The sequence below is a fragment of the Linepithema humile genome, chromosome 4 (assembly GCF_040581485.1).
Source record: "Linepithema humile isolate Giens D197 chromosome 4, Lhum_UNIL_v1.0, whole genome shotgun sequence".
Lineage (NCBI taxonomy): Eukaryota > Metazoa > Arthropoda > Insecta > Hymenoptera > Formicidae > Linepithema > Linepithema humile.
This window is the reverse complement of record NC_090131.1, coordinates 959,897-978,527: the sequence shown is the minus strand read 5'-3', so window position 1 is coordinate 978,527 and position 18,631 is coordinate 959,897. Positions and strand designations below refer to the sequence as shown.

The window sequence follows — 18,631 nt, the reverse complement described above, 5'->3', positions numbered from 1 at the left end:
AATGTTTCTTAACCGTTAAGCATCAATAAGAAACGTTTTTAAAAAATTTTTAATTTTTACAGGAATAATAACAGAAAAATCTTTAAAAATTTTATTTGTTATTAAAAAAACACATAGTTGTCTTAAAGAAAAAATATGTAGCTGAAATAATATCATATCATGTTTTTTCTTAAAGATAACTGTGTTTTTTTTACACCAATTGATTCCTCTCATTATTTTGTGCATAAAAGTGTTGAGGTAAGATAATTGAAAAATGAGTAATTGTAAAATAAATTCTTCTTTTTTGGCTTCGTGGAATGAAAAATCCTTTTCTGTAATTAAAGTTCGTATGCTAATAGTATAGGAAACGATCGATTTGAAAGGATTTTTTATTCCATGCAGTCCAAAAAAGAATTTCACGAAAAATAGAAGGTAAAACAGGTCGATACTGTAATAAGAGACTATTTTTTTGTTGCTTTTATAGAATCACAAATCCTTTTGTGTGATTAAAGTACACATGCTAATTGTTCTGCGGCGGGTCAAATTAAAACCAAAAAAAGAAAAAAATTTGGAAATTTTACCGACATGCGTTGGTTCATACAAATTTTTTTCTTTTTTTGGTTTTAATTTGACCCGCCGCAGAACAATTAGCATGTATAATTTAATTACACAAAAGGATTTGTGATTCTCTAAAAGCAATAAAAAAATAATTTTTTATTACGATATTGGTTTAATCCACTTAAATAAAAATAAAAATTTCCATGAGATCAAAGATAGATCTCAAATTTTTGAGAGAATAGACAAGATCAATGTACTCGTAGAGAGAATTTATTTATTTAATTTATCTCTGTGGCTTATCGACTGAGAAGACTGTGAGTATGTCCCTTCACCGTGAAGCACAGGTATGGCAGTAGTTGTGCTGCGGATCAATCGAACCGGCCAACACCATCCAGGTACGGTCTTTGCTGTTTCTGCCTGATTTTTTGTACGAACGGGCGACTTCGACTCGCTCGTGATCTCAACCGCGCGCATGCACTCGTGATGTCTTTGCGACGCGAGCGAAAATCACGAAGAGAATCGGCGAAGATCACGATTGCTAGTTGTGGTCCTGATCGGCGACAGCGAGTGCATCCTTGGGGATGGGGTGGCAGTGCACTGTGCAACCCTTGCCTTCGGCAAGGATACATCGACCGTCGTCGTAGTTAGAATTTCATCATCAGCAGCTCTCGTCGATTTCTTTTTTTGTATTTTTTTCGTTTCAATCGCTGTCACGACTGTTTTCACTCGTTAACGGATAACCACAATGGAGAGTGAATCAAAAACTTTCGATTTGATTTTTATTTTGTATTTGCGATCATGACTGTAATTGCAACTTGTCGATTGATATATGGGTACAAAACACTTGTCTGCGTGATTTGATACAATCAGTTTAATCGCACAGAGTGTTATTATTGACATTAATTAACAAATTCAATTTGTAAAGTTTATACAATATTCTGGATTCCGTTTTGGATCAGTTTGTATAAACATTAAACTGATGACCTACAATTTCAAATAGTACGACAAACAAGCGATGCAATGTATCTTAAGCAATGCATTTTTGTTATTGGCAGTATTGCTCAATGTGATAATTTCTGTTATTCGGAGAATTCTTACGAATATTTCACGCGTGTACGATTATATTTTTCATAATTTGTTTCAGATATAAATTTTATTATTAAAAAAAAGTATTTTTACATTTTACACGTTATAAAATAACTTCTAAATTTTTTTTGAGGAACAAAATTTATTATTAAAATTGAAATTCTGCATTCAATAAGATGTTATTTTAAATGTTAAATGTTTTCGTATGTATATTACACTACTGTAATGCAAATAATTTTTTATCGCATCGATTAATGACTTATTCAACAATTTTTGCTACAACCGTTATTGAATATTTTTTTATATGACAGTTTATTTCCGTAAGACTTGTGCAAATATGATATGATATGCTATGATATGATATGCAACATAATATATTTAGTATGAAAAACAATTTTTTAGAAAACTAGATCTATTGCACGAGTAATTGTATAAATTACAGTTACGTATATTAAAAATATAGTTCAATGCAATACTTTTTCTGCTTCTTACATAAAGAATCTATATCTGTTCAAATTCACGTTTTAATACAAAGCAAAAATATAACTTATTTATCTAATTCTTAATTTGGCTACTGTCTAGATCCATTTTGAAATTAAATTTTGTTTTTTGTAATTCTGTAGATTTTATCATGCATGTATGTCTCATATTATGTTGCATATCATATCATAGCATATCATATCATAGCATATCATATCATATTTGCACAAGTCTTACGGAAATAAACTGTCATATAAAAAAATATTCAATAACGGTTGTAGCAAAAATTGTTGAATAAGTCATTAATCAATGCGATAAAAAATTATTTGCATTCAATAAGATGTTATTTTAAATGTTAAATGTTTTCGTATGTATATTACACTACTGTAATGCAAATAATTTTTTATCGCATCGATTAATGACTTATTCAACAATTTTTGCTACAACCGTTATTGAATATTTTTTTATATGACAGTTTATTTCCGTAAGACTTGTGCAAATATGATATGATATGCTATGATATGATATGCAACATAATATGAGACATACATGCATGATAAAATCTACAGAATTACAAAAAACAAAATTTAATTTTAAAATGGATCTAGACAGTAGCCAAATTAAGAATTAGATAAATAAGTTATATTTTTGCTTTGTATTAAAACGTGAATTTGAACAGATATAGATTCTTTATGTAAGAAGCAGAAAAAGTATTGCATTGAACTATATTTTTAATATACGTAACTGTAATTTATACAATTACTCGTGCAATAGATCTAGTTTTCTAAAAAATTGTTTTTCATACTAAATTGCATACTAATACTAATATGCAAACTTTTTGCATATAATATGGTTTTTTTTTAATCTTTTGCGTTCATTAGGTTTATCTGATTAGAATATGTGCAATACTGACTTTGTCATCCGAATCTCAACCGGAAAAGACAACCTTGATGAAACTCTTCTTGTTTTTAGATCAATATTGATCAATGCAATGGCAATTTATGCATAACAAATGTTTGACAGAGGGATGTGAAACCCCGTTCTCACTTAGTTTCAACGTTGCGTGCAAGGTGATAATTTTTTTTCGGCGTAGCATAGATGAGCATAACTCAAACAAATCTAACAAAATGCCGATTCTTTTGTTCACTACTCATGCTTTCTTACTTTCGTTTGTATTTTAACAGATTCATTGACATATAATATTTTCATATAGATTGTTCAGAATTTGCTTTGTATAAAAATAAATAATTGAGTAATTCGCTCACGTTTCATTGAACTTATTGTTAAATCAATGAGATGTATCAGACAAATTCTTTATATGATGTATCAAACTAGGTTAATGTGCACTGAAATTTTTTAATTCAGAATTCAGTTTCTACACATTTTTTTCAAGAAATAGGCTTCTATAGAAAGGATTTTCTATCTATGTAAAGGAATATTTTTGTAAAAAAAAATTAAAGGCAGTTAAATGGAACTGACATGTTGGGAATGTCAGGGACATAGATGGAACAATAGACATGGGAATATTGAAGAAGATTCCGAGTGCAAGATATTCAAGCATATAAAAATAAAACAAAAGATTAACATTTTTAACATTCCGTCGAGATTTCTTAATCGCCGAAGGCAAAAAAGACCGCAGAATGCAGTTTTCGTTGTTTTCGATCCAAATTATAGCGTTGATTGCGGTAATATCTATTAACTATTATTTATAGCCTGCCATTAACTGTTTCGTGGAGTCGCGAAGCGATTGTGATATAACTTCTGGTGTTGTTAAATGTTAAAATTAGAAAATGCAAGAAAATCCATAATCCGGTAATATTCGCATATCAGAACAAACAATATATCGCAGTAAATTTATTATAAAACAGAAAATTAAATAATTAGAGTTTTTTATAAATAACTTATAAAAATATGCATTTTATACTTAACATTTTATATTTTTATCAAAGCCTATAAAATTAGTTTAAAATATTAGATATTAGTTAGAAGAATTTATGCAGTTTTCAACTATTTTATTTCAAAATTTAATAAAAAGTTTGTTTTATTGTTTAAATCATAAAGCAATGATTCTATTAGAGGTACGTCATCTAATACATATTAATTTGCAATGTATGAAATTTATATTTACTTTTTAGGTCGGAAATTATGAAAAATCGAACTAATAAAATTGCATTTGTGTGATTTGCACACAATCGCGCTACAACAATCGAGGCCGCCGATTGACAAAGCGCGACACGACACCGGATCGCAAATCGGGAGCATGAAACTGGGAGAATACATTTCATCCACATGATCGATTTTGTAAAAGCGAATACCTGTAGCAACGAGTCGCGCTGCTCTCGGTTTTTGCAACCCGTCACTTCCGTCGCCGAAGCGTGGCTATCTACCCCCGCGAGAATCCGGTGCTTTTTAGGGCAATCGGTACGACGGGCGGGGGATTTCGTTGACGGCCGTTTTATACGGGGCGGCGCGAAGAGTTGATAAGTGGGACATACACTCCAGCATCTCGGTATTTCGTAGTGAACTCGCCATCAGCTCAGACCATCCATCCAGGAGAGAACTGTCAGGAAAATCTCCGTGTTCTGTGTCTTGAGCTCTCTCGTGATCCTTGCAGCAAGGAAGTCGCGATCTTATTCACGCTTGCACGTCATCCAAACTGTAAGTCATCTGACTTGACATTTTTTTCAGATTTTTTTCGATTTTGCGGTATATAATTATTATCAAAATTAAAGAACGTATGTAAAAAGGTATTAGTAACGCGCTCTTTCTTGATGTTCTTAATATTCTATCGACAAATTTGTTGCAATTGATAAAATTTACACGTCGAAATTGATCTCAATGAAAGACGTGTGAAGTGAAGCATCAGTTTAAATTGTCAAATTATCGAATAATATTTTCTTTTATCTTGTGTAACATTTTAAAATTGAAAAACGCAGCTTCGTAAATAATGACACATTATCACGAACACAATTAGCTGTTATGATAAAAATTATTCGATACTGTTACTTCCTTTCCATACGAATTTGAACTAAATTTTCGTTACTTTCGTGATTGTTGAAATTTCAAGTGCTTGTTTTGCTCGCTGTCTTTCAAGTAACGGTCCATTCCTAAATAACAAAATGTAAAGATTTCTATTGAAAAGAGAGAAGTGTTTTAATGAGACAGTTTCCGCTATGACATAAATTTAGACGTATTCGACACTAGTCAAATTATTTTTCGTACAGTTACGTGTCTTATTACATTTCGTACATGATTGAAATTATACGGAGATACTAGGAGCTCCTTTCTAAACAGGAAATTTAAAAAATCTGTGGACCAGAATAGTTTGTGATAAATGATTATCGCGAAAGCGTGCGATCATCATTTATCATACCTTTCCTGTTTAACGTTCTATTACTTTGCACATAAATTGCACCATTAAGTTTCCGCTAAAATGCAGTTTGATATATTTAACGAAAAAGTAGGACTCTTTTACGTCTCTTTTCTTCTGAAACTTTAGAAACTTAAAAGGACGTTGATTCTAAAACAAGTCGAAAAGGATATCTTGTGATTTTAAGATGTTATATTAAGGATATTCTATCTACATATACCGTGTAATCGTTTTTTGTAGCATTCTTTCCGTCACATCGAACGAATTCAAATTAATGGAACTAAGAGCATTATTGCGCGGTGCTTAATCATCGCGTGGTGAATATCTTTTTTTCCACCGATACCTTTTAAGTTTTTTCTCATTTGTCGCGGCTAGCAAACTTCCCGTACGGCACACTTTCTTTAGCAGCTCTGTCCTGCTTATTAGAGTGGAATCAAATAAGATCTCGTAAGGTGATCATCATCACGCGGACAATATGACATTTCGCTCTACATGTCAAATTTGATATAGTTATCAAAATATTCGAGATCCAAGAATGCACATTTGAATTATTTGCACAGCTCAGATTGCACTTGAACGTCGACTGGCAAACTCGTACGAAGAGAATCTTCACATAATAAATTTTTATTTTGTGCAACGCACGTACATATCCAAAAATTACCATGTCAATCGGCACTTATGGCATTCATTTCTGAGAAGAAATACGAGTGTGTATTTTTATTAGGTTGATATTTTTGTACCGATAGAATAATACGATAACTTTCCGATGCAATCGAGTTGTTTTGTTAATGCGAAACGTGTTCGAGATTCAATTTCAAGACGAAATGCAGTGAAGAGTATAAAATACAGTAACTGGAATCAAAACCGTGCAGTGAGTGGGTGAGAGTAATTTCGCTGCAACATAATTAGTTATGTTGCAACACGTGCTCGAGTTTCGTATGCAATCCATGCGGCTAAAAGTAAAATTACGAAGAAATAGAGAAAGAAATGGAAAGTCGATACGCGGAAAGATATACGTTGATATAAAGAAAAAATATTGCTTATTAGTAAAACCAGTTAACATTGAATATATACATTATGTTAATTTTTATTATTTACATATTTTTTATTATTATAATCATTATTAGATACCTTGAGAATAACCGATAAAAAAACCAAACATTCAAGTTAATCGTAATAAATGTTTCAGCACAATCATTCTGTGCCACTTTATCGAGAAAAATATTTTTACATTAATTTATTAACAACAATTATGATTTTTCGGTAAGATCTTGATAAAACCAACCGCAATGACGCATTCGAAGTGCAACTTATCACACCGACTCCATTCTGCAGGTTTCGCGCATTGCTTTTCGCAATTTGCAGTCTCGTAATCGTTTTGCATACGACGAAGGACACGAATGAGTGCAACTGTCAAAGCTATGAGAAAATTCTTTGCTGTGCTTCGAAGACTTTAGTTATATGTAGATTGTTATATTTTGTATATTTTGACTGTTGAATGCAAAAATATGACGTGACATAGATCATGTTATACATTCAACAAACATGTGCTTGTTTTACTTCGAAGAAGATAGTTACCGAACATCATGTGTAGCAGTACACGTTTAATCTCGGGAGAAAACATCACGTGCTGTAGGATTAGTAGGTCATGTTCCTCTTTAACATCTCCTGCTTGCTTTCGACGAGCATCCGATCAACCTTCCATCGTTAATCGATTAAAAGAAAAGTTTTGGTTTATCGTAATTTATAATAATCAACATTTACGTTAATTTATAACAATATTAATAATTAATATTAATTTATAATGCTTTCAGCGAAAGAAAATTTCTATATTTTTATATTTTAAATTTTCAATTTTATTGTGAATCTTGTTTATCCTCGACTTTATTTCTTCTTGTTTCTGAGGAAACTCACAGTATCATCCTTTTCGATTGTTACAAATCTCAATACAAACAAACGAACGCGTGCTCACGTTGCAAATTTTTAACTGTTTCTTGTCCCCTTGATTATGGGGACACTTCTTGTACGTGCCTCCTTTCGTAAACTTTTTGCAAGTGCGGCATACCGCTTCCGATCGAAAACGCAAGGCGATCTCGCTTTGGATGACACGTGCTATGCGTCGTGCCCATCTCGAGAGCTGGCTAGGAATTTCGATCCATGATTGGCAATGACCTCAAAGACGCCATTGGCCTCCTTTTGTGGAGAACCTGTTCCATACTCGTACGGCACTAACTGATAGTCTTCCTCATCTCTCCTCCTTTCTTCAACAGTTGTCCCCTTTCTCCGCCACTGAAGCGTACTCCGTCTACATCATGTACCGTTCCGAAGTGCCGTAAGCACTTTTACTATCCCTGATATCTCTTTGAGTCTACAATCTCTCGGAGAGAAATGCTCACGTATCGTAAATACATCGTCTGGCACAATGTGAAGTCTGTGCCATCTAGAAGTAGACAGGATGTCTTATCTTTGATTTTACGTAAACATAAACATGATTTGATTTTATATAATTAATATTTTACCTTATTTTACATATTAAATATTATTTTACAATTATTCTTGAGTTTAAATTATATTTTTAAAAAAACACTCCTTAAATATTTTCAAATTCAAAGTTTTCAGATTCAATATTTAATTAGATCTGTAAGTGAAAATGTTTAGAGAAATTTATTTTATTCGTTTAACATCCGTTTTATTTCTATACTTTTATGCGGGTTTAAAAGTCAACAAGACTCGTGAATCGTTTTACTATAAGATACTTTAATTCGCGACAACATTCTCGTTGCAAACGTGATAAAAGCGAATCGTGATTCTCTCAGCTTCTTTTACGACAATCAAATTTCGTCACCGTAAGATTTCGTATCGTACATCGATTGTGAGATCGGAAAATGTGTGTCTTCCGCAGCGCTTTCACATGGATTATTCACACCCGTTCTTTACCGTTTGTATGGCGGCAATATAGTTGCAATAAGTGAGGAGATAGCTGTACTACTGACTTATAGTCAATCCATAATTAACCTCTCGTCAGAAGGATCTTTTCTCTCTGGGTTAGAAAATAATGGCGAAAACGATACATGATATATAGTGTACTATTGAGAGAAGCAAGGTAGAACATGTCGATTTGTTTATCTAAATTGATGCATCGATAGAATAAATCGATAGAATAAATAGCTAACATAATTAATGCAAATCTTCAAAAATCTTCAAATTTAACCTGCGATATATTTTGGAATTTTGCTTATAATTTTACAGATTAATTTTATATATTATAATATGTATTTTTGACGTATTTGATATATTAATATGTTTCCTACATAGATAAGCAAAATTGTAAATCGTTGAGTAAGATTTTATAATTGATTTTAAGATCGATGACTTTTAGGTGCTGCTAATAAATTTCTTGCAGCTTTAAATATTTTATTTCGCTATTAAGATCCGGGAATACACTAATATTTATAATGATATGCCTTTCTCTTCGGTGGTTTCATTTGAAAGTTTACTAACTATGCAGCTATCTTAGCACCGTAAATTGGATAGTGAAATAAGAATTTACGACATTGTTAAATAAGAAAAGCGTAAGCTACTTTGCAAATGGTCCGTCAACCTAGTTATTCTGGAAAAAGAGTTAATATTAACATTAGTCAACCACACTCGCTTACACCTTGTTACATTTTGCTTTGTATGCCTACGTTGATTGACAGTTGGCTTTGTGCAAACGTGTTCGTCATAGACACTCGTTTAAGTGACATGAACTTTCAACGTGATGATATTTACATTTCTAATCTGTGCAATGTATACGCGTTTTCTTAAGACCGAGAGCATGATAGTGCCAGTTATTTGCGTAAAGTCTGTAAAATTCAAAAATTTCAAAATCATTAATACATACGATATCTAAAAATAAATTATATAATAAGGGAACATTTTTATTCAGCAAAGGAATTGCATTACCTAACAATATTGTTTCAGCCATTTATTACAAACTTAATTTAATAAATATCGAAAGAATTCGAGGATGTATACTTTCGTTATGCATTGCATAAAAATTAATTAAGTGAAAATATCTGCAATTATCAGGGAAATTTATTTGTTATTTACATCAGCATATTATTAATCGTCGTAAAGTCGCAAGAATGATGGCAATATTGTAAAGTTCAACCGCAGTCAATAGCGATAGTAACTTCGTCACCTCAATGTCCCACAATGGATTCCGTTTATTTTTTCTTTCAGCGATGGTTTATGAGAAACCTTGAGCTAAAGTCATATTTTTGTGGACCAACGTTCCAAGGAAAGTAAAAGATGTCAGTTTCTGTTAGAAGATTATTGAAAATGCTTTGCGAATATCGTTAGAGACGAGATAAACAGATAAACAGATTCGTAATACACTTTGATCGAAAATAGTAAACTTATTTAAGAAAGCGTTAGTAAATCCAACTAATAATATATCAATTATGAGCGACAATTATAAATTATTACACATACAACAGAATGTAGGTTGGTGTGTTTATTAACGCAGATTGATTATTGAACTCTGACAGTTGCGGAGTTACGATTCGCAGCGTCGTGGATCAAGTTCCGTTAAATTATGCGTAACTCATCTCGAGAGAGAAAGAGAACTGAAATAGGAAGATTCGCCGACAGAAAGGAACATTTAAAAGTGGGGCACCTACATAACTCACGTCGTCTTCACGCCATCAGGGTCGCAGCCGCAGTCAGAGTAGGCATGGCTAGTTTGTGTTTAATTAGCCGTAAAATGCAGAAAAAACATGAAAGCGTTAATCGTATACGTAAATTGCATTTATTTTAGATCGGTTATTGCTTTATAACAAAATAATGCTGCGTTTCACGGAATAATTATCAAAACTGCGATTTGTTAATTTTATAAAAATTTAATTTGCATTGCCACATGGTTTTCAATTTGCGGAATTTACAGTTCCGCCTTTACGAAAATTACTCGATAAACCCGGTGTAGCAATAATTTTAACGTTTCTTCGAATTGCGACGCGTTTCGAAATACATAAAAAGACGCGACCGTCCCCAATAATCGATCACAAGGCTTTTACGTCGGGAAAAAAGCGCGATTTAATGAAAATCCATCTTTTGCTAAACCGCAACAAGATTGCGCGCTAATGTAACATCACCCGGCAATTACCGGATTGCTCTGGTGCAACAATCGCGTTATTTCTTTGTCATGAAACTGAAGTTTCCGCGGTCGGCGACATCACCGTTCGTGCTGAAGACGCACTCTTTTCGTGCGCATTTTAGAAATATTATTCTCTTCATACAGATATTCGTTCGGCGTGTCGAAAGCTGTGGCGCGATGTTTCAAGAATTCTCTCATCCATGCATACGCTTTCCACATGTACGCGGCACATTAACCACACATAATGTTCTGGAAAGTCGTAACGAGATCATTACACGCTGTAACGTACGCCGAGAACCATCAGGGAGCCATGAATCTTTGACTAATGACGACGCGACAATAGACAGCTGGTACCTTTCACGTTACAAAAAAAAAAGTGATACATACGTTGTAGCCGCTAGCATCTTGAAATTTACTTAACTGATTTTGCTAGCATCGATTTATCGATCAGACCGATAATATATTTAATACATTTACGACAGATTTTATTGAAAAGCACACAAAACGAAAAAAAAATTAATATATTATTATTGTCGACTATTAAACCTATTAGTTTATGCATTTATATGTTTTTATTCTTATATTTTCCTATTTTGAAAGTCTCAATATATGCATGCCTGAACATTATTATACTCACATCACATCAAGACGTTGAAACGAATACCCTTGTCGAGACGATTCTCGTTTTGTCATCAAATACTCAGATGAATATTTAGACAAACAGCAAATATAGATCAGCAGCGGTTCTTTTCTTGCTTCAGTGAAATATATTACTTTATTATTTATTTTGACCTCTTCATTCCTAAATTATTCAACAGCTACAGAAACCATTTTCCTTTTATATTCTATGCATATTATGTAACAAATTAATTATTCACAAAAAAATTTGATATCTTAAAAACGTTTAAGAACTGTTTATTCCTTCTAGGAATTATTTACCATTTAAAAAATTTTAGTATTTTAAATTATGACAGCTTTTAATTATTTTTTACATACATATATCTTATTATTTCTTTTATTCAGTATAATTTTGCTACCGCAGAATCTGAAACAGATTGTGACATTTTTATAATTATCTCAACAGATGCTAACATTACTTGATGATTAATTCAAAATATCGTGAAATAATACAGCGCAACTTTCCGCATGTTAGAACGACAAATATCTATTCTAGATACTTCAGCATGGCACCGAATTTGTTCGGCAATTCAGCAACTTTATTCCTTGAAGCCTCACAAGATATATCTCAGAAGAAGTCAGCGGCGGAGAAGGCCGTGACGCAGAAATTGCCCTTGCAAAAGGCACAAAACTCGAAACCGAAGTACCAATGGAAGATCGTCTGGAGAAACGTGATAGCTTTCGTCTATCTTCATCTCGGCTCACTTTATGGATTATACCTTTGTTTCACAGCCGCCAAACTTTACACAACGCTTTGGCGTACGTTCTATTCAATGTTAATGTTTTAAAACTTGATCATTTTTTATTAATTACGATCAATTAATATGCAAAAGTGAAATAATGTAACAATAATTATTATAAGCATCTCGTTGTCTTATAGATACCGCAATATCATCTTTAAGTTACATTGTTATTATATTTTTTCAGTGTTATTATACGGAGTTGTGGCAGGCGTCGGCGTTACAGGGGGTGCTCACAGATTATGGGCTCATCGGGCTTACAAAGCGAAATGGCCGTTGAGAGTCTTTCTTATGATTCTGCAGACAGCAGCTTTTCAAGTAAATGTCCCAGTACAACTTATTTATATGCATTAAAAGATACCGATTTTATAATTATAAATATTTTATCGCGCAATTTATATTTTAGTAACAGCACAAATACATTTAAAAAATATTGAACCAAATCTTTCTAAAAGAGATTCATTTTTATCGAGAGCTTCGTCGAGAGAAATATTCTCGAAAAGTTCTAGAAAAGTTCTTTAATGACATTTCGCAGAATCATATTTACGAATGGGTGAGAGATCACAGAGTCCACCATAAGTTCACGGATACAGATGCGGATCCGCACAATGCACAAAGGGGCTTCTTCTTCTCGCACATGGGCTGGCTCTTGGTGCGCAAGCATCCGGACGTCATCAACAAGGGTGCCACGATCGACATGAGCGATCTCGAGAAAGATCCTGTTATCATTTGGCAGCGCAGGTGCGACAGAAATAACTCAAAAATGCTGTTCTTCAGAATCGATCAGCATACAATATCGAGTGTTTTATTAAAGGCAAAAGTTTCCACCGTTTTTAAGGCAATTTTCTTCAGTAATATTTAAAATAGTACAATATTTTTAATTAAAATATTTTTTGGCACTATCATTTGGCACTTTTTGCTATCTTTCAGGCAAAAGATGGGTAGAAGAAGTCTCTGTTTTTGGAGCGACGTATCTGCATGCGAACGATGGAAACTTGTGCATATTTCTAATAAAACATATGGTCCAATTTTACATGAAATAAATCACGTTTCTTGCAGATTATACATTATTCTGATGCCGGTCTTCTGCTTCCTGCTGCCCAGCTGGGTGCCGTGCTACTTCTGGAATGAAAAGCCTATGTACTCGTGGTACTGTACTCTATTCAGGTATACGCTCTCGCTACATCTGACGTGGCTGGTAAATTCCGCGGCTCACATGTACGGTATGAGGCCGTACGACAAGTGAGTATCATTGAAAGTCCAAAGTGTGTAAGCGTGCGAATAAACATGTCCAACAATATTGTAATGTTTTATCGCAGCACCATCAGCCCCACCGACAGCCTGAGCGTGGGCATCGTCGCCTTCGGCGAAGGCTGGCACAATTATCACCACGTGTTTCCGTGGGACTATAAGGCTGGCGAGCTGGGCAACTATCGCACTAACGTCACCACCGCGTTCATAGATTTCTTCGCTCGAATCGGCTGGGCCTACGATCTGAAGACCGTGGCGGTCGGCATGATAAAGAAGCGCGCGGCCAGGACGGGAGACGGCACGAGGTACGAGCGGACGGCCGATCATCACGATCACACGCACGAGGGTGCTGTGTGGGGCTGGGATGACGCCGACATGGCGCCTGAGGATATGCAAAACGTCGAGATCATAAACAAGGGCGACTGAGCCTTGACACTCAGTCACTCGGCACCTTTGTGACATTGACTGATTCGATCGGGACTACGTAGAACATTCGGCGCGAATGTGGTTAATTTATGATTTATGGCTATTGCGATGATTTTGCGAATTTATTACGAAAATCTTAATAATCTCTGAATCGTAATTTTCAGCTGATTACAACAGTCGCGTGCTATATTGTCGAGCGACATGAGAAAGTTACTTTTACAGGATTTGCTACAGAAATTGGTGCATCGACGATCGAAGAACGCAGTGATAAAAAATTTACATTACTTTTTGTCCAACAGCTTGCGTATAAAATGCTACTGACGCACGATTTAATTTTTTTCATCTGGCTTGGAATTATTGCTTTGAGTCAATATGCACATATAATTATCTCAATTTGAAATTTTAATTAAATATGTTTAATGTAGCATTTTTTTCAGTAGAATAAATTTTCTCAGCGATTTTTATATTCTTATTACGCAATACGTGATAAAATGTACATGCAACCTTTGATATCAAATGCAAATTTCATGCAAATATATAAAAGATAATGTGTATAAAAGTCATTAAATGTATATTTCGCGTAAACATTAATGATAATAACGTTTGTCTTGAATATGCACGCTCTACGCTAGGAAATCCCATTGACAGCATTGTCGGATGAGAAGGTGGTCGCCCAAAGAACAATGATCAGTCGTTTTAATGGCATCAATTAATATTTATTGTATAATATTAATCATATATATATATGTTGTTATGTCGTTCCTTTCTTCAAATCGGAAAATTACTTCAAGTTAGATCGCCTCAAAGGAGAGAACAATTTGAAAACTCGATAGCAACTTCTTCTCGAACTGATCGATCTCTAAGATCGATCAATCAAAGTGTTTTTAATTAGGGATCTATGTTGGAGGGAAGAAAGGCGTTGCATTGTTTTGTGTTCGAAATAATATTTTATCAGAAAACTCATTTCTGTTGAAGATTCAATCGAGGTCTCGCGAGGTTTCGCAGAGAAGGCAATTACACCAATGATTTTGACCAAATTTACGAAGCTATTTTCTTTATCAATTTATCAATTTTTTGATAAATTTGTAGCCAATATTTCCTCAATAAAAAAATCGATAGATTTTGTTACAAAATATTGAAAATAAATCGTATTTTTTAGGAACTAAACTCAAAAATATAGAAAAAATATTTAATCTTATTTTTTATTCAATTTTAAACGAGTTTTAATAAGTTCACAATATGAGAATTGATTGCAAAAATATTTGATACTGCAAATTAAAAGCAAATTATCTTTATTGAGGAAAAGTAGATTTAAAATTAATTGAAGGATAAGTAAGTGAAATGTAATTTTGCTGAGATACCCTGTTCATTATAGTCACGTGGTACTAGCTCGAGAATAATCTTGATGCAAATGAATCGTCGGAACAATCGCGTGATTCGAGCGATGATCTGGATTTAGTGTGCTAGCGTGTCGTACAATCAATTACGTACCTACGAATCAAATTAATTCGTGGCCTTCTGAATGACTGTTTAGGATGTATTAAACTTATCACGTTTATATCGAGACTGTTTCGATACCTCGAGGTCAATTCCGTAATAATTGTGACGCGAATCGTAATCATAAATTTCTAATGTCGCTGTTCTAATATTGCGTAGTTGTTTTAGTAGAGTTTGAGATACGTTCACTATATTGGAGGGAAATCGATGCTTAAAAAACGAAGATTATTAAGTAACGCATACATGAGAAACGGTTTAACAGTTTTAACGATTGTTGACCATGTAGATAAGAAAAATATAGCTCACATATTACTTGTTATACGAGCAATAACTAATAAGCATTTATATGAAATCCTAACTGATCCCTCGATTCGTTTCGACATAACGACGACAAAGGTTTTACGTGGCATCGCGTCACTTTCACTGTCGTAACATCGAATATGTACGAGTCGCTGATTTTCATGCTTCACGTTCTGATTTTCGTGAATGTATCACGATATAAAGCTGATACAAATCAAAACTTAAATTCAATGCAGAAAATTAAAAAAGTTAGTAACTTAGAAGATTTATTTTAGATCACAAAGACGTATCTACAAAATAAATCTTTCAAAGAATGGACTTATTTTATTTTGATATTGAATCGCTCTAAATCACAGGCGCACAAAATCAGAAAAACAAGAATATTTTTAGCGTTACAGTGCTATCACACTTGATATCATATTGTACCGCGTCACAACATATGTTACAGCAATAATATCTCAGTCGTTGTCGCGTGCAGAGTTATTTTCGCGTTACACAGAATTAGAAATCGGCGATATCGCCGCCCATGCTCATAAGTGACGCGATGGCAATCGAGCTGGCGTTCGCCGTTCGTTTCTTATGTAATTAATTAACGAGCGATTCGATAGCGAGTCGTACGGACTCGAATTCTATCTGTCTTCCGTAAATAATCGCTGTGTATTTGATTCGAGTCTGACGCGGCACAGTGTCGAACGGCGATTTCGCAAAGCGCTCGTTACGAAAGCGCATTGTTCGTTCGTAATACTAATTACGCGACGCGCGACAGTCAATTAAAATCCACTCTATTTTATCGTAGCTATTTGCGATAACGAACAACGAACGGGAACACATCTCTCGGTTGTTCGAGAGATCGGCTGAGCATTAGTCGCAGAAACTAATCTAAACTAATCTCGTGTGAATCAGCCTTCTTGACTTTCAAGCGATAGATTTTTGTGAATCTATATATTTCTGACGAACACATTGTTTCATAATAATGTGAGTATAATACGTAATAATCAATGTAGTCAATGATAGATTCAACGAACGTTTAAAATAATGTTCTCTTTAAATAATTTATTGTTCAACATTATATATATGAATAAATTTAATAAATTTAATTTACAAAAGGTTATATTAGTAAAACGTTAAAAAATGTATTAAGTATGGAAATAAATTCTCTTTAATTTGGATAAAATCAAAACTTGATTTAAAAAGAACTAAAAGAGCTCAATCGAAATATTCTCCATTATTGTCGATAATCGTATATTATTTTTTTGGAAACCTGCCATTGCGATAGAAATTTGGCGTAAATCAGAAAGAATTTATTTCTATACTTAATATAATTATATTAATTTAAATTTCAAACGGCTATTTAAAGGTTGAAGTTCGATTGTCGTGCTTTGCTAGATAGGATTAACTCGTTCTGATGTATGAATTCTTTTAAAGCTCGTTCTATTTTATACTTTGTCTTCTCGATATTTAAACTGTCTTTCGATGGTTTTTCCACATGATTTTTACCTTTGCTGTCCTTTGCTGATTGTCCTTTGCTTACATATATCGAAAGATTTCCCTGCAAATCCATGTCATCGTATATATTTGCTCGACTGTTTTTGATTTGTGCTATTATGTCACCCGTACGTAAACATGCCCGCGTAGTATCTCTTGACATCTGTGATGATTTAGAGTTCTTTTTCTACGACCGAGCGACCGTTTGATAATTTCGCAGACTGATTACAACTGATTCAAACGCACGATCCTTGCGAGAGACCACAATTTTTCAATCTTAAGTATATGAGAAGCAGCAAAACCGGCGCTTCCACTGTGAATCGTTATTTTTTCTCTTTGTTTTTAGATATAATATCAAAGTCGTAGTTTGTAAATCTTAAGAGCGTAGTTTGTAGAGGAGATTATGTGGTTAACAATGTGTGCGAAAGAAGTCGTTGAGACGAATGACGCTTCATCGCACTTATATTCTCGTTCCATACGAACGTAGATTTTGCTAAGACAATATCGCTATTTACACTGTATTTATAAATAAATTATTGTTATCGATACTGACCAATTCGATGCTGTTCTCCTGTCACGTCACTTGTCGTGGACGATCGACGTTGGGCGGTTTCAGTGGGCGGATTCGTATCTTTTATAATTGTTATATAACGCATCCAACGTTCATTAATTACATTTATCTACTATAGCTTAATTACCTATCATTCGAGTACCGTCGCGCATTTCACTTCGACAGATAGTCGAATACGAGGTAACAAAGTGACGAAATTGCAACTTATTCGCATAGCAGCGCATCGTATAGATTGTGTATCCTCTCTAAAGTGCTAATAATTGCTTTGCTTAATCACAGGGTTTCCTAGAACGGGTCGCACCTTTGCGACATCCGGGCGCATGTTTGCATAATTTTGCATTGTGAAATTTCTGTCGTTTCTAGATTTTCGCCCTATCCTTGCGTGTATACATATTACGTGGGATCGTTTGATTGCATGTCATAATATTTGCAATTCCCGATAAAAGTACATCTTTGCTCGTACATACAATTTTAACAAGATATCAAACAATTTGCGAAAAGCTTGACTGTTTTACGATACCTACGCCGGATATACGTAATGAATCATTTCGCAACTTTTACGAGAATCCATCACGTAGGTCTATATAGAATGAAAACATCGTAGAATAAACTGCAAATTGAAAGCGAAAAACAAATAAATCTTATCGAGTCAAGTAATCGCAACTGCACAAAAATATTATTATTAAATCCATCGATAACGCGATAACTTCTGGAACTATTTGATATGATCACGATTCGATAAAGTGCAGAAATTTTTAAAAATTGTCGAGTATTTTTAAAATTGATTTTATTGAAACTTTATGTTGCTATTTTAGTTAAAATTTTATTTCTTTGTAAACGAATAGCAACTGCAGGACTACGTTTCCTCATTTTATTCATATGTTTGATTGAATATTATCCTGGTGAACGACATGAATGAATCAAGCGCTCTTAATTGCGCTTTTAAAATACGGTGTGGGTGCGCTCCACTTATTTCCCTCGCCTCGCGGCCGGTGATCCGCTAATTGCATCAATTTCGGCGAATGTTAATGAACATGTGCGTACGCGACAGCTAATTCGACTCAATTGCTCGC

At 33.9% G+C, this 18,631-nt stretch overlaps 1 protein-coding gene across 3 annotated transcripts; it reads left to right on the top strand.

Annotated features, from left to right (window-relative positions):
* Positions 1-885: 885 nt before the first annotated feature.
* On the top strand, positions 886-17,539 carry LOC105669260 (acyl-CoA Delta-9 desaturase-like). 3 transcript variants are annotated; one of them, XM_067353269.1, is made up of 6 exons: positions 886-932; positions 11,785-12,047; positions 12,216-12,346; positions 12,564-12,769; positions 13,088-13,270; positions 13,348-17,539. In XM_067353269.1, exons 2-6 carry the CDS (start codon positions 11,795-11,797, stop codon positions 13,703-13,705), a joined length of 1,131 nt encoding a protein of 376 aa, XP_067209370.1. In that variant the 5' UTR covers positions 886-932; positions 11,785-11,794; the 3' UTR covers positions 13,706-17,539. The 3 variants fall into 3 exon arrangements, with proteins under 3 accessions (XP_067209370.1, XP_067209371.1, XP_012217553.1); XM_067353270.1 differs by lacking the exon at positions 886-932 and adding an exon at positions 2,632-3,173; XM_012362130.2 differs by lacking the exon at positions 886-932 and adding an exon at positions 4,201-4,761.
* The last annotated feature ends 1,092 nt before the right edge of the window (positions 17,540-18,631 follow it).